Source organism: Stegodyphus dumicola, chromosome 3 (genome assembly GCF_044657685.1).
Source record: "Stegodyphus dumicola isolate Sdum_Otavi_A_Nest chromosome 3, ASM4465768v1".
Taxonomy (NCBI): Eukaryota; Metazoa; Arthropoda; class Arachnida; order Araneae; family Eresidae; genus Stegodyphus; species Stegodyphus dumicola.
The window spans coordinates 127701681-127716928 of record NC_140770.1 but is presented as its reverse complement, the minus strand read 5'-3'; the positions used below and the strand labels follow the sequence as shown (position 1 = coordinate 127716928).

Sequence of the window (15248 nt, the reverse complement as noted above, 5' to 3'; positions counted from 1 at the left end):
AATTTATACGTATTTATTAGGATAATTAATATTTATATTAAAGGATATAGCTTATTTCATTGTAATTTTGTTATACGTAATAACTTTTTTTATGAAGTTCTGCAGAGTAAAATTCTACTCAGTTTTTAAATTTAACGTTTGATGTTCCCTTCAGCCATTTTTCCGGTACATTTAAAAGCCAGACGAAGGCTGGCAGCGAAGCTGCTAGTGATTAAATAAGACAAGATAAGAAAGCCTGGACAGGAATCAAGTTACTGGCGCCATCTGTTGATGAAACCAGAACTAAAACATAATTTTTTTAAAGGCTGAAGGCAAAGATGGATTGGAATTGGGGTCGTTAACTAGAACAGAAAGATTTTCTTAAATGGGAAATGCCTCTAGAAAATCCAGTTCACCAATGGAAGATGTTTCTTGAAAAGTTTGGGCAGCAGAAAAATTGAAAGTGTGATTTTCGGACCAACAATGCTGGGCGACAGAAGTCTTCTGTGTTTCCTTTTTTCTAACATATGCCTCATGTTCCTTAACGCGAAGTTTTAAGGCTCTCTTAGGTTCGCCAATGTAAATTAAACCACATTGGCAGGAATCCTGTAAATATCCCACGAATTCATATCCGGAATGTGGTTCTTGGGTATGGGACTCGGAATTTTATTGATAGGAGAATAAACGACCCGAAAGTTAAATTTCTGTAAAATACGTGCAACTTTATAGCTAATTGATGGAAAGAAGGGAATGACAACATAATTTTTATAATCTTCTAAAACAACAGTATGCCTTTTGGTGTGTTGAGATGAGAATTTTTTAACTGCTTGATTAATAATGTTGGGTGAAAAGCCCCTGTCAATAGCTACTGCTTTTAAATAATTTAGTTCTTCATCAAGAGATAGTTTGGAGGAGCAAACTTGAAGAGCACGGAAAACATAGGAATAAAATAAAGCTAACTTTTGTTTAGTCGGATGACATGATTTGAAGTGTGGTTGAAGGCAAACCGACGAAGGTTTACGATAAACCGTAGTACTGAAGTTGGATGTGTTACGTGTGACCAGAATGTCGAGAAACGGAAGAGAATTGCAAGTCTCGAGTTCAAAAGTGAACTAACTAAATAGCAGAATCAGTGGAATTCATTGTTGAAAGAACTTTATTTAAATCATCTTTATTACCTTCAAACAGGGTAAAAGTATCGTCTACGTACGGAAACATACCAGGAAATTCAATGTTTCAAACTATTTTGATTCATAATAATGCATGTAGATATCAGCCAGGATGGGATTGAGGGGGTTTGCCATGGCTAAGCCCTCAGTTTGCTTATAATATTTATTTTGGAAAACAAAATGCGTTTGTTTCAAACTGAGTTGAGTGAGGGAAATTAGCTCATCAATTTCGATGCAAGAGAAGTGAAATTCGCGAAGTCTGGTTTCTAGACATCTTAATGCACTCTCCACTGGAACATTGGTGAATAATGATTTTACATCAAAAGAAACCATGAGTAAATTTCTAGGAGAAATGTTTTAAATCTTTTTTACAAACTCTATTGAATTTTTTATGGTGTAAATGTTATTGTCCAATAGAGTTGAAAATCTAGAAACTAAACATTTAGCTAATGGATACGAGGCAGTACCTAAATTTGATACAATAGGGCGGAAAGAAATACCACTTTTATGAATTTGGGGAAGAGCATACAATCTGGCACAATTTGCAACAGATGGGATAAGCGAATTTTTTAAGTTGCTTGAAATGATTTGTAAAGATTTGATCGCAGTTTTTATTTTTGACAGATCCGAAGGTGAAGGATATTTAGGGATCGGATTATATGGTCCTTCGTTTAAGAGTTTAGTGACACCATCGATGTAAGTGTTCTTATCTATGACGACTATCTGACCACCTTTGTCGGCATTTGAAATGATAATATCCCGGTTAGAATGAATTTCGCGCATTGTAGCTCTTTCTCTCGCAGTTAAATATGGTTTCAAAGTTTTATTATTGAATTTCACATTATGAGCGATAAGATGCCTAATCATTTCTTTCTGTGAATCTGAAACTTTACTGAACTTAAAAGCTTTTTCCATAGAAGCCAAAATGTTTGGAATCGAGGATTTAGAGGTTTGTGGGAAGTTAAAATTATATTTTAGAATTTTCTCTTGTTTTTCTGATAAAGTAACACTAGAAATATTAACTATTGGTTTAATGTTTACAATGGGAAGATTTTTTGAACTACTTGAACTGGAATACTGAAAAAGAAGTCTTCCGAATTTAACTGGAAGGGAGTTTTTATGACGGTTAACTGCATTCTCCGTTATAAACCAAGACTTTTGTTCAAGGGCAGAGAATTTTGTAAAGGAATTAGCGGGTTTCAGATGAAGCTTGTAGAGCTCATGTTCAATTTTGGATAGCTGTTGACGTGTACCCCTTATGATGGACCGAAGTAAGGCAAGCTTGTAGTTTAACAGAATTCTTAAAACGCGACTGGAAGGTTTTTTGATTGGATTTGATTCGAATGAAATTGGGGATCAATTAGCGTCTACGGTTTTACCGTAAACTTTCATCGGTTTCCCTTCCACCACACTTCAAATCATGTCATCCGACTAAGCAAAAGTTAGCTTCATTTTATTCCTATGATTTCCTTGCTCTTCAAGTTTGGTCCTCCAAACAATCTCTTAATGATGAACTACATTATTTAAAATCAGTAGCTACTGACAGAGGCTTTTCACCCAACATTATTAATCAAGCAGTTAAAAAATTCTCATCTCATCATACCAAAAGGCACACTCTTGTTTTAGGAGATTATAAAAATTATGTCGTCATTCCCTTCTATCCATTAAAATTGCACGTATTTTACAGAAATTTAATTTTAGGGTCGTATATTCTCCCATCAATAAAATTCCGAGTTTCATACTCAAGGACCCCATTCCGGATATGAATTCCTGGGATATTTACAGGATTCCATGCCAGTGTGGTTTAATTTACATTGTCCAAACTAAGAGAGCCTTAAAATTTCGCGTTAAGGAACATGAGGCATATGTTAGAATAAAGGAAACTCAAAAGTCTTCTGTTGCTCAGGATTGGTCCGAAAATCACACTTTCAATTTTTCTGCTGCCAAAACCTTTGAAAAAAACATCTTCCATTGGTGAACTGGATTTTCTAGAAGCATTTCACATTCAAGAAAATCTTTCTGTTCTACTTACCGACCCCAATTCCAATCCATCTTTGCCTTCAGCCTTTAAAGAAATTATGTTTTAGTTCTGGTTTCATTAACAGATGGCGCCACTAGCTTGATTCCTGTCCAGGCTTTCTTATCTTCTTTAATCATTATATCTTATCTCGTTCACTTGCGCTTTTGCAGCTGTTGATGATGGTATGGTAAAACCATCGAAACTAGTCCTGTGAAAATTTGAAAATATAACAATGAATTTTGTTGTTTGACTTCTAAAGTGATATATATTCGCAAGATCCTATAAGGCTCAGTGACAGACCTCGAAGAACGAGTCGAAGCACAGACCGAGACCTCGTGTTCATTGACGCTACCATAGCGGCATTACACATTACATCGGTCCGTTGGCTGTTGCACAGGGCCATTGGGCAGCGACTTGCTAACAGTGGATTGCATTGTCAGTGCCCCTTACGACCTCTGCCATTAATGTCGGCTCATCGCTGATAACTTTGTTGTGGGGTAATAGATAAAACGTCATAGATCCACATAGAAAGTCACGGATCGAATTCGTATCCTTTTAAGCTATGAATTCAGGCTCTTGATTAATCGGATGATCGTCGCTTCCGTGTTTAGGGGCAGGTAGACCAATGCTGCTCTTGCATATAGCTCCAGAACTGCATACTTCCATCATATCTAGCGTTATCGTGTGGGGTGCTACTGTACATAATGCCTAGTCACCTTGTCCAGAATTCAAATTTCTGCGAAAGCATAGCTGATTTTGTTTCATGCTCCGAAAGAAATCTTTTGACTCGCCCCCATATGGGACACTCTCTCAAAATGTGATGGTTGATAATTTGTCACCGGCTGCATTTGCCGATTAAAATGTCCGATTAATTTGGCTGTTATGTCCCTTCCTCTCCAGGCGTTCTTTAAGAAGGAGGAATATAAAGAAATTTATTTTCCTTACCGCATGCCTTAATGGTGTAACTGGAAGCATGCTCACTAGTAGTGCGGAGGTCCGGAGTTCGAATCCTTGTAAGGTTTCGTAGATTCTGGTAAACACTCTCAACCTCTAATCATCCTGCACATCCTAGTCATGCTGCACATCATACTTACTCCAGCAACGCTACGTTGATGACACCCTGCAGTTTATCCCTTTGAAGGGCACCGGTATATAATATATACCGGTTGTTTGTCAATTTTTTAACCTCCGAAAAAATGCTAATTTTTCTCCACCAAAAGCTATAATCGTAAGTTTCTAGTGTTTCCTTTCAATTCTAAATGGTAGCATCATCCTATGAATGCTCAATATTTTGCAGTTATGAAATTAATATACCTCTTTGCAAGGTATCATGTTGGAAGATTGATAAATTCTATTGGAGGGAAAGAAAAGATTCAAAACCTGCAAATATATGACGTACACATGCTGAATCTTATACATTTACTTCATTTTTGTCAGAAATGATAATTAACAGAAGATTATTTATACGATTTTAAAACCGGTATATAATATATACCGGCGCCCACACTGAGGGTACCACGCCAATAGATGGCAGCACCAGTCTTCTCCTTTTATACTCTGTGACATGACAGAATTTCTTTATTATTATAACAGTTTATGATGTAATAATTTTTCATGATTAATTTATAAGTCGTTTAGGATTCAGTATTATGTTCATGGAGGAATGGGGAGTTTATTGACTCTGCGCTAGGACTGAATACAAGTATATTAGTTTCATTTATTCTTTGTGTACTCATCTCGAGTTTCATTCGTCTGTGTTTAGCTTAAAATTTTTATTTCAGCACTTATCTCTTTCCCAAGAGAAAGACTCATCAATTTCAAAATTGCCATCTGGGGTCAGAACTTTACACACTTGTGTGGGTTAAATGTGGGATGTTAGCCCACAAAAGACACCCGTCGTTTCGTGTTTTCCAAAATTCTAGAATGCAAGGAAATTGAAAGAGGTGATTGACAACTAATTTGTCATTCGGGAGTCACGCCTTCTTCCCTTTGTGAAGTGTGATAAGATCACACAAAGGGAAAGCTCACTTAAAATGGAAATGTACTTAAGGTCCATCTCACCCGAAGTCGCGAGCTCTCCGTCGCTCTTCCTTCACAAAAACTGCTGGTTTGAAAGCATGCTTTTATTCTTTAGGGAAATTCTTTGTTAATTTCAGATGAAAGACTAGAGAACACAAGAGAAATCTGCGCTCTCGTTGATACAAATAGGTTGTTTCCGAAATAAATTCTCACAGTTGGTGAAAGGAGGAAAAATATTTCTAAGGCCCGTTTTAGATGCAAACTAAAATTTATCCAAAAGTTGAAAAGGAGCCCCTATGCAGCCAAAGGGGTTGAAAATCAGAATAAGAGCTTTGAGGTGTATCAAATAATAAAATTGTTTAACGGCGTTTCTTCCTGAACAAAAAGATACATTACAACCTATATTTACAAAAAATAATAAAGGGACCCTTATGGTCCTTGATGATCTAAAGTGTGTGTGCGTGGAGGGGGGGGCGATTCTTCGTATCATAGTATGAAGCATGGTTGTTTTTTCACATATTATCTAAAGTATAAAATACAACTTCAAAAATGCAACATACTTTCTCAGCTGAGTCGGTCGTAGTGCTTCATTTTTCAATTTTTTTAATTTTCGGCTGAGTTACATCTGCTTGTAATATTATACTAGTTCAGTTACAGCATGATACGATTTACACATGCAGTGTTATATTTGCTAAATTTTTTTATAAAATAATATTGAATTTAAATCAAGTTGAAAAGCTTTTTACCCATATTTTACATAAGTATGTTCAGCTGGGTTGCGTCATCAAAGTGCATAAAAAAACATAAATTTTATTTTTAAAATTTTAAATTTCTACCAAAATTTAAAAAAAAAAATTGTCTTTAGACTTACATAACTATATTCAAGCACTCATCACTACAGACGCACATCAAAAGTACCCAAAATTAATTTTAAAAACAAAGATTAACAGTTGGCAGCTACCTGGAAAAAAATGTCCTAGAGGGGCGCCGGTATAAAATATATACCGGCTCTCAAAATTCAGGATTTCGCTCTAGATTTTTTTTAAGTCTCAATTTTGTATCCTTAGGGTCCATAAGTTATAGTTCATGCAAAATTTTCCCACAGTTTAAATTATTTTATATACCGCCTCTCAAAGGGTTATTGTAATAACTCATGTTATTTTTCAACACGTTAATCCTGCTAATGCGCATTCTCATGCAGCATATGTTGCTAGTGACCTGTCCCGTATCCCCATGGCTGCCCAGCTCACCTAAATTCTTCTCCATTAAACACGTTTAATAGATGATCAGCCTTTGGCTCCAGCCATCGCAAAACGTGTTTGACCTGATTTCTCAATCACAGAGAATCAAGTGAAGACACCCTTGATGACAGCATTTTTAGACGTTTCTATGTGTTCTTGCCAAACGGATTTTCGCATGCATTGACACCCAAGCCATATTATCGTGTTAGCTCTTGTGGTAAAATATTTTATATAATAATGATATAATAAATAAATAATGATATATTCTCCAATTGTTATATTTTCTTCACTGCCTTCTCTCGTACTTGACCAGTTACTGTACGGCCCAACATATTTTCTAAATGAACAGATTTTTTTCCTACAGAGTTTTGCGGATTTTTAGTGTGTATATAAAATTATATATTTTTAGTATATTTTTCAGAGGCCAAAAACAGTTAAAAATTGTGATACTAAACTCCGCATCATTGTTATAATTGTCATTTCCAGAATTTTTATTTGTAATAAAAATAATATTTATGAGTTAAATTCACACTGGATAGATTTTGTGAAAGCAACTTTTATTAAAGCGTGTTAAATGAAAATCCTGTAAAAGAATGCAGTTAAAGTAGAATTGGATATATTAAAATATATTATTTAATTATTCGTAATGTTTTACCAATTTCTTAGATGTTTTTGTGTTGAGTATGAAATTTATTTTGATAATTTTAAGCATTTAAAAATGTATTAAATTTATCAATTGTTTATGATCAGGCACTGAAATTCAAATCTAGAGGAATTGGGTTAGATAATGTAAACTTAGTAATATACAAAATTAAAAATTTAACCTTTCTGTGAACTTTCACATTTTCTTTCACATTTATATAGTGCTGCCATCTATTGAGGGATTAATGAGTTTCAGATTTGAAGCTAATTTGCAAAGAGATGATTGGAGATGACTAAACAGGTTAATTTCCGTTAAGCGAGATTTATTACTTTGAATTTTAAACTTATATATGTTTCTTTTCAGCACTTAGTAAGTGAAAAAGAAAAATTTGCTTTTTTTTTTTAAATTTATTTGTCACTCAAATATGCAGTCCTTTTTTTATTCTGATTCAAATCTTAAATTCTTTATTTCACTGTAAATGGAATTTAATTTATTTGCTTGACTTTGATTTAGTATTTATTTTTAACATTTTCGAAATAAATAAATAAATAAAAGTAGAAAAGTGCACTAGACACTTAGCACTTTAATGCATTTGAGACAGATTTGTAATTTTAATTGAATTATTTTTTTAACTTTTGAGGATGCTATTCACTTTACTCCTTGCTTCTCTTCTTCTGAATCTAATCTTTAAAACGCTGTTCTTGGAACATTTCTGAGAAACAATTTAGTTGCAGAAATCTTTCTTAGTCTTTATTTGTTATTCAAAATATTACGCAATATGTTACCTTTTTATTTCATGAAATTGTAATAGATGTTTTAATCAATGCTTCATGTGAAATTTTTAGCGAAATCTTCGTCATGTTATTGGAAAAAGGTGCTGAATTCTTTGTTCGGCTTGATGAACGTTTTTTAGCATACTTATTTGCATTTTAAAATTAAAAATCGTCCTCTGAAACATTACGAATATTTTAGTGAAAATGTATAAATATTTTGGTACTTCTTTTTTTTGTAAGGTGATTGGCACGCTTTTTACTTCCTTGTACAAAGTAAAAAGGAAGTATTGTAATCGCGAAAAGTTTCAGGCAGCATATTTCAACGAAAATATCCATTTTGACCGCTTTCGAATGCAATTTAACGATGTTTTTGCGTGATATCTGTACGTAAGACAGAATAAAAAACTCTTTTCCTCAAAAAAAAAAAAAAAAAATTATAAAACTGCTTTAAAATGAATTCTGAAGAGAATTTTTCGTGGCGTCATAACGAATGTGTGTATGTACGTGCATAACTCAAAAACGAGTATCCTCAGAACGTTGAAATTTTGTATATAGGACTCATATAACATGTAGATGTGCACCTCGTATTTTGGTTGCAATCGGCCGCGCCAAACGTATATAAATATATTTATATAATTTAAAGTAAAGTAGAAAGAACAAACGATAAAAGACCTATGTAGTCAAAATTTTTATGCATTGTGCTGCAAAATTAAGGAAATAAGAAGATAAATTTTAGTACGCACGCTAGGAAGTTGCTAAAAAACTGTTGCTCCGCTAAAACTTCAACATAAGCAAATTTAGTTGCAATGAATTGTGTTAAAAGAGAAATATACAACATTTGAATATTTACAAGTAAAAATTAACAAAAATAGTAAGCTATATGTTAAACTAATTAAGTAAATTTAAAACATAGTAAAAGTACTAATCGATTGATCGAGGTAAAAATAAAAATAAAATAAAAATTAAGAAGCGGTAAATGGTTGATTAGCCCAATTCGAAGTTCATTTTGGTACGTCAGGGGAAATTTTTTCAATGAATTTCGAACCAAGCTAACTCCATCACGCGTTTCGCCGAAACAGACAATTGAAACTGTACGCGACACATTTTTCAATAAATTAAATAAACTATGTCAAAAACTTTAATCTCAATTCTTCGTTCCAATTTCCCGGCGCGTCCGCTTACATTAACGCATTAAGATATAAAAAATATAATAAATAAATAATGGAAAGGAAATGCCGATGTACAGAAAAAAATAAAAAAATAAATAGCGATATGCTATTAGTCAAAATATACAAGATCTTATGGGTGGACCGTATATCCACTCTGTTACCCGGCTCAGTGATCTCAGTTTCTTTACTCTTATATGTTTGTAAATTGTACATTTTTTGCTTTAAAAATGATTGAATTATGTTGTTCTTATCTTCCGGTTAAGGTATTTATACATTTAGTAAATCTGTATACAATATTTTTAGAATTATCAACAATTTTAAAGTTTTTTAAGTGCCGCTAAGCCTAATAATTTTTTTGATGGCGGCCATTGCTTGTTTACATTTGAAACAGCAGAGTAGTGGATTTGTTGCCAATCTAGAGAAACTTAGCTTCGCAACAACAAAGATAATGCCTTCATTTATTATTGCGAATTAAATCATGCTTAATCCTTTCTAGAATTTTTTCGAGGAAATAAGTGTTTAAGATTTAACTGAATTAACTGATTTTTTAAGAACTGAATTAATTGAATGCGAAATACTCAATCGTCTGTGAAAAACTGTTTCTTTTTTGTTTGTTTGCTTAATTTCTTTTATACATCGTTCTAGCTTTATTATAGTATTTGAATAGAACATGTGGCAACGATTAGATAATTCTTTAAATGATATAAATTTCGTGCATTCTGAGTTATAATATGAACGAAATATAATACTGTTAAGTGAACCTAGCGCCAGAGTGTCGCTATGGTAAACAAATAGTGTGAATTTTTTTTAATATTCCGTACAAGGAAGTCATGTGATGCACACATCAGATTTTTTAATAGCGTTGCCAATCACCTTAAAGCTCCAAATGTGGTAGCATGTCTATTTCACATCAAGAGTAACTCTTCAGTGAAAGGGAAGAAGGGACATCGCGCAATAATTTTCCTTTCGATATTTTCAATTACATTTTTTTAAAATTTTTCTTTTGAAATGGGGATTTTTTATTATTTAGTTATTTGTTTATTCTTAAAGAAGGAATAATTGTGTGGTAACATGTAATAATTGTATTGAATCTCATTTGTGAGTTTTTGCATTTATATTTGTTTTTGCATTTATTTTTGAATTTATAAAATAGCTATACTTTTTACGAAACTTTTTATATAGTTAGGGTTGCCATTATTACCTCTAATTCGCGCCAACATTTATTTGCCGCCAAGCAGAACCTCATTAATCGAAAAGTACTAATATTTTTATATGTATAAGAAATTATAACTCTCATATAAAGTGATATTTGTTTATAGAGCATCTTTTGATGACTGGAGACCGTGTTTGGCAGAGCTGCTTCAGCCCATTCCTTTTCATGACGAGTAAGTAATAACTCTTCTGACTTATTACTGTTAAAAACAATTTATTGTGATCCACGAGTCATTGTTTACAGTAGACATCTTAACTTATTGCATCCTTGCTTACTGCACGCCATGTTTTAAGAGATGAGTATCAGCTGCACGAAATTTATTTAAGGAGGGCCTTTGTGCACAGAAGACTAAGGGCTAATAGACAAGATTTCTATCTTTCACCTTAATAAGCAAAGTGTAAACTCGTCAAAGAAAATAATAGAAAAATTGAGAACTGCACACCTTTGCTTTTGCCTTCTGCTGTTTTCTAAGAACTTGAATTCCCAAAAAGAACAGGGTTATTATTATTATTATTTACGTGTTCATCCCCTAAGGCAATACATGGAAGGGAAGGATGCCTTCGTGGAGGACATTTTAAGAAAAGAGCATAGTTACTAGAAAAAAACCATTTGTTCTTTTAAATAGACATTTGGTTGAGACAATAAATCGTTATTTCCGTCTTTCAGGTATTGTCAACACTGTGCATACGAAGTAAATGTTAAATGAAAAATTAATAAAGTAATAAATTTTTAACTTACAAGCGTCTTAAGGGGTCAGGTACCCTTTGAGGGTAAAAAAAATCAATATTTTTTATTGTTTATATTAAAGAGGTAACTAATAGCAAAATTTTAAAGCAAACCGCATAAAAAAAAATTCCAAAAACATTGGCTTAAAACGCCTTGCACTTTATGCCAATGTGAGGGAGTTACTTTTGAAGGAGATGTAATAAATATTTAAACTGAAATTTTATATTTTATGGAATCTTTCTCGATACTTTTTGATCACAGTAGTACGTACGTGCATATGTGTCTGTATATATATATATAATTTTGAAGGTATGAAGAGAAAAAATGCTGTTGTAAGGATTGCAAGATATTAGTTAGCTGATTAGAGATTATATTGCTTTCATTTCCGTTGAAAACGAATATGAATAAGGCACCAAGAAATGTATAAATGGAGCTAATTAATTTACAGTGTGATATGAATCTTAGTCAAGGATTTGAAAGTGCAAGTTTTACTAACATTCATGCATAGTTGTGAAGAAAATAAATACGCTCAGATGCAAATTTTTTCATTAAGAATAAGCGTTTTGTTTGGAAATACGTAGGTCAATCAAATATAAACGAGCCTTTAATGGCTGAGAGTGGGGGAAGGGTATTTGTGTGTGAGTAGGGAAACCACATCAGCCGGCTTGTCCAGTGCTCAAGTTAGTAGCCTTTACGATGAGTGAGAGGAGTGTGCCTGTCTCTGCTGAGCAACGCATAATTATAAAGTTGCTCGTCTGGGAAAACGTGAAACCAGCCGAAATTTACCGCAGACTACTTGCCCAGTTCTGGGAAGCTACCCTTTCATGGTCCAGAGTGAAGGTTTGGTGCAAAGAATTCAAGCAAGGCCGTAAACGTATTTACGAATCAAACGCATGCCCGTCGTCCTCGCACCAGTGTGACTAATGAAAACATTGCACGTGTTCGTGAGCTTATCGAACGGGATTGACACTTCACAGCGCTTCAGATTTCGAAAGAACTTGGTGTCAGCTATGGAAGGATCCAATCAATCATCAGAAAGCAGTTGGAGTTCAGAAAAATCTCAGCACGTTGGGTTCCAAGGTTGCTGAATGATGATCAAACAGCCACACGAGTTCCCATTTCTCAATTGCTTCGAACTCATTTTGAAGGAGAAGGGTATAAATTGTTACCTGTGTGTAAAAAATTGTTACCTGTGACGAGACATGGGTGCATCATTACACCCCCGAATCAAAGTGTGCAAGCATGGAGTGGAGAAAGAAAGGCGAAGAAAACCCCGTGAAAGCCAAAACTCGATTGCCTGCGGGGAAAGTGTTGGCCACGGTCTTTTGAGATTGGAGGGGTTTTCTACTGGTAGATTTCTTACGCTGAAGTCAGACTATCAACGCAACCTATTACTGCGGTCTCTTGGATCAAGGTAAGCTTCAGTATCGATGCATAAGACGAGATTGTCCCATCCGCGAGATGTTGCTCCTCCACGACAACGCCAGGCCCCACACAGCAGCTGCACGCAACAGAAACTGGTAGAAATGAACTGGAAAACACTTGATCATCACCTTATAGTACAGACTTATCCCCATGTGATTTTCACATGTTTGGACCTCTCAAAGAAGCATTTAGAGGCAAGGGATTTGAGACCAACCATCGAGTGGAAACATTCGTGCGCAGCCGGTCCAACTTCATTCTACGAGAACGGAATGAAAAAATTATCGCAACGTTGGGAAAAGTGTATAATAAAAGAAAGGAATTATATAGAAAAATAATTTGTAGAAATGTAGCTGTTTCTTGTAAAATAAATTTTGTTTATTCAAAAGGCTTTTTTTATATTTGATTGATCCTCGTACAATTATAAGTGAAAAACGTTTTCTCACAGTTAAAAATTGATAAGAAAAGAACCCGATTGACCAGTCTGCAGTCCGTGATGAAGAAAATTTATAGTAATTTATCTCAAAGACCACAAACTTTATCAAAATTGAAACGACATCGAATATCAAGCTGTACCAAGAAAGGAAGAAGTTTATAATTACTTACATGCAAACATATGTATTTTTATTCATACGTCGAAGACAAATCTAATAAATAAGAGCAAAAAACTAGGTTTTCATTATTTATTCTCAAAATTTGTCCCACTTTAAAACCTAAGAATGCTTTTATTTTTAGTTTAAATTAAAATAAATTATCTTATGATTATTTAAATACGTTGGCATTATTTGAAAGAAATGTCAATATCAGAACTTAATATTTAGCTGTCAGTATACTTAAATTACAAAGTGCAACCAAGAAATATGACTTGCTGGTACCAAAATTAGATTTCAGGTAGAAAAAAATTTAAATTTTACTTTCTTTCCTTTACATAATTATTGTTCATGTAATGTTTGGACAAATGCTTAGAAAGAAAATGTATATATATTTTTATTTCATTAATAAAACTTTTCAGTTTGTTAAAAAAAAAAAAAAAAAAAAGAAAGAAAAATTATCTCCCGTCATGGCCTGCCAACTGCTTTCAGACCATGCCTGGGGCCTGCATTCAGTTTGAGTTAGAAACCATTGAAGTATATGACAATAGATTGTCAATTTGTCATCATATTATTTATATTGTCAAATGCTCTTTTTCGATGAATAGTTGAACAAAATGTTTAACTTCCTACTTAAATAAATAAATAAATAAACTTGCTGCATTATGGAAGCTTCAGATTACAGCCTGACACTTTAAACAAGAATTTATCAAAATTTACAAAGCATTAAGAATATTAAAAAATAAAATAATAAAACATCATTGAGATTTTAAAATAATAAAACTTACAATCTGACTTCCGTTTGCATATTCCGGTCCAATGCCCAAATAACTTTTGAGCTAAACAGCTAAGCCAGGCCTATTAGTTTAAGAATTAATTCGCTGAAAAATGTATTGTTCGAAACAGCAGTGCCAAAAAGAGATGTACGCCAGAAATTTTCTATGAAGTTACTCCATTATAAAGTAACGTCAAGAGCAGACTTAGTTAATAATAATAATAATAATATTTTTTCCATGTATTAAAAATACTTCCATTCGGCTTATTTTTATGCAAGTTATCCTATTACACTTAATCATTTCATTTTTTATAAATTTTGTCTTTAGAAACGTCCTTTGCAAATTCTACAAAGTTTTCAGACAGGTACGTTACGCAACATTACTATCTGTATTCTTGTCACTCTTCTCGGCAGATATTGACATTCCTTGAAATACAGGATCTTTAATTTATTTTCCAAACGTTGTCTTTTATAGCTAATTCTCATAATATTACTATTCGGCAAAACAGAAGATTAATTTATCTTTCAAATTTAATCTATATGAAAGTGCTTAGTAATAAACCGAGGAATCTGAAAATGATAAATGCACTTTCGAAACAATTTCCGTGCATTGATTGAAATGAGTTACGTGGGAAATTCGAAGGAAAATGAAAAAAATTTTCGAAACAGTAATAGAGTTCGCCCGTGTTTTAGGGGGGAATGGGGCTAGAATTAAGTCAAAATCACATCATGTCTCTTTTGTATATGCACTGACTACCAATAAGTATATGGACACCTGTGATAGAAAAGAAAAACTAACTTTATTCAAAATCAATAGTTGGTAGAGCCTCCACGAGAGGTAATTACAGCGTGGACCCTCTGGGGCATACTTTCCACAGGTCTTTGTCTGACAGCTAGTGGTATTTTCTTCCACTCGGCTTGGAGAAGACATAGAAGTTCCTTCATCGATTTTGCACGGGTATTGCACCCCTGAATTCGGCGATGCAACTCGTCCCAGAGGTTCTCGATAGGCTTTAGGTCTGGACTCTGGGCAGGCCAGTCCATTCAATGAACTCCATTGGCACCATACCAAGCCTTGGTTAACGTCGAAACATAACAACTGGCATTGTCGTCCTGAAAGTAACAGGGGTCCAACCCGTAAAACTGCCACAACGTAGGAAGCACATTGTCATCCAAAATAGTGCAGTAGGCATCAGAGTTGAGCTTACCATGAATGGGGACTAAGGGTCCCAGCCCATACCAGGAGAAACACCCCCAGACCATAATTCCACCTCCGCCGAACTTGACTGTTGGCACAATGCATTCTGGCAGGAGACGTTCTCCAGGTAGACGCCAGACCCAGACCCTTCCATCCGAACGGTAAAGGGTGAACCTTGATTCGTCACTCCAACGAACCCGTTTCCACTCATCTACGGTCAAATTTCAATGTGCTTTGCACCACATTAACCGAGCAGCGCGGTTGGACTTTGTGATCAAAGGCTTATGGGCAGCAGCACGACCATGAAAACC

At 34.2% G+C, this 15248-nt stretch overlaps 1 protein-coding gene across 3 annotated transcripts in view; it reads left to right on the top strand.

The window, feature by feature from the left end:
* The window catches only part of LOC118202079 (C-Maf-inducing protein-like), a 171977-nt gene that overhangs the window by 98216 nt on the left and 58513 nt on the right, over window positions 1-15248 (top strand). For all 3 annotated transcript variants that reach the window (XM_085813289.1, XM_085813288.1, XM_085813287.1), the window contains exon 11: window positions 10333-10398. In XM_085813289.1, coding sequence (XP_085669415.1) covers window positions 10333-10398 — 66 coding nt within the window. The remainder of the gene's footprint in view (window positions 1-10332; window positions 10399-15248) is intronic.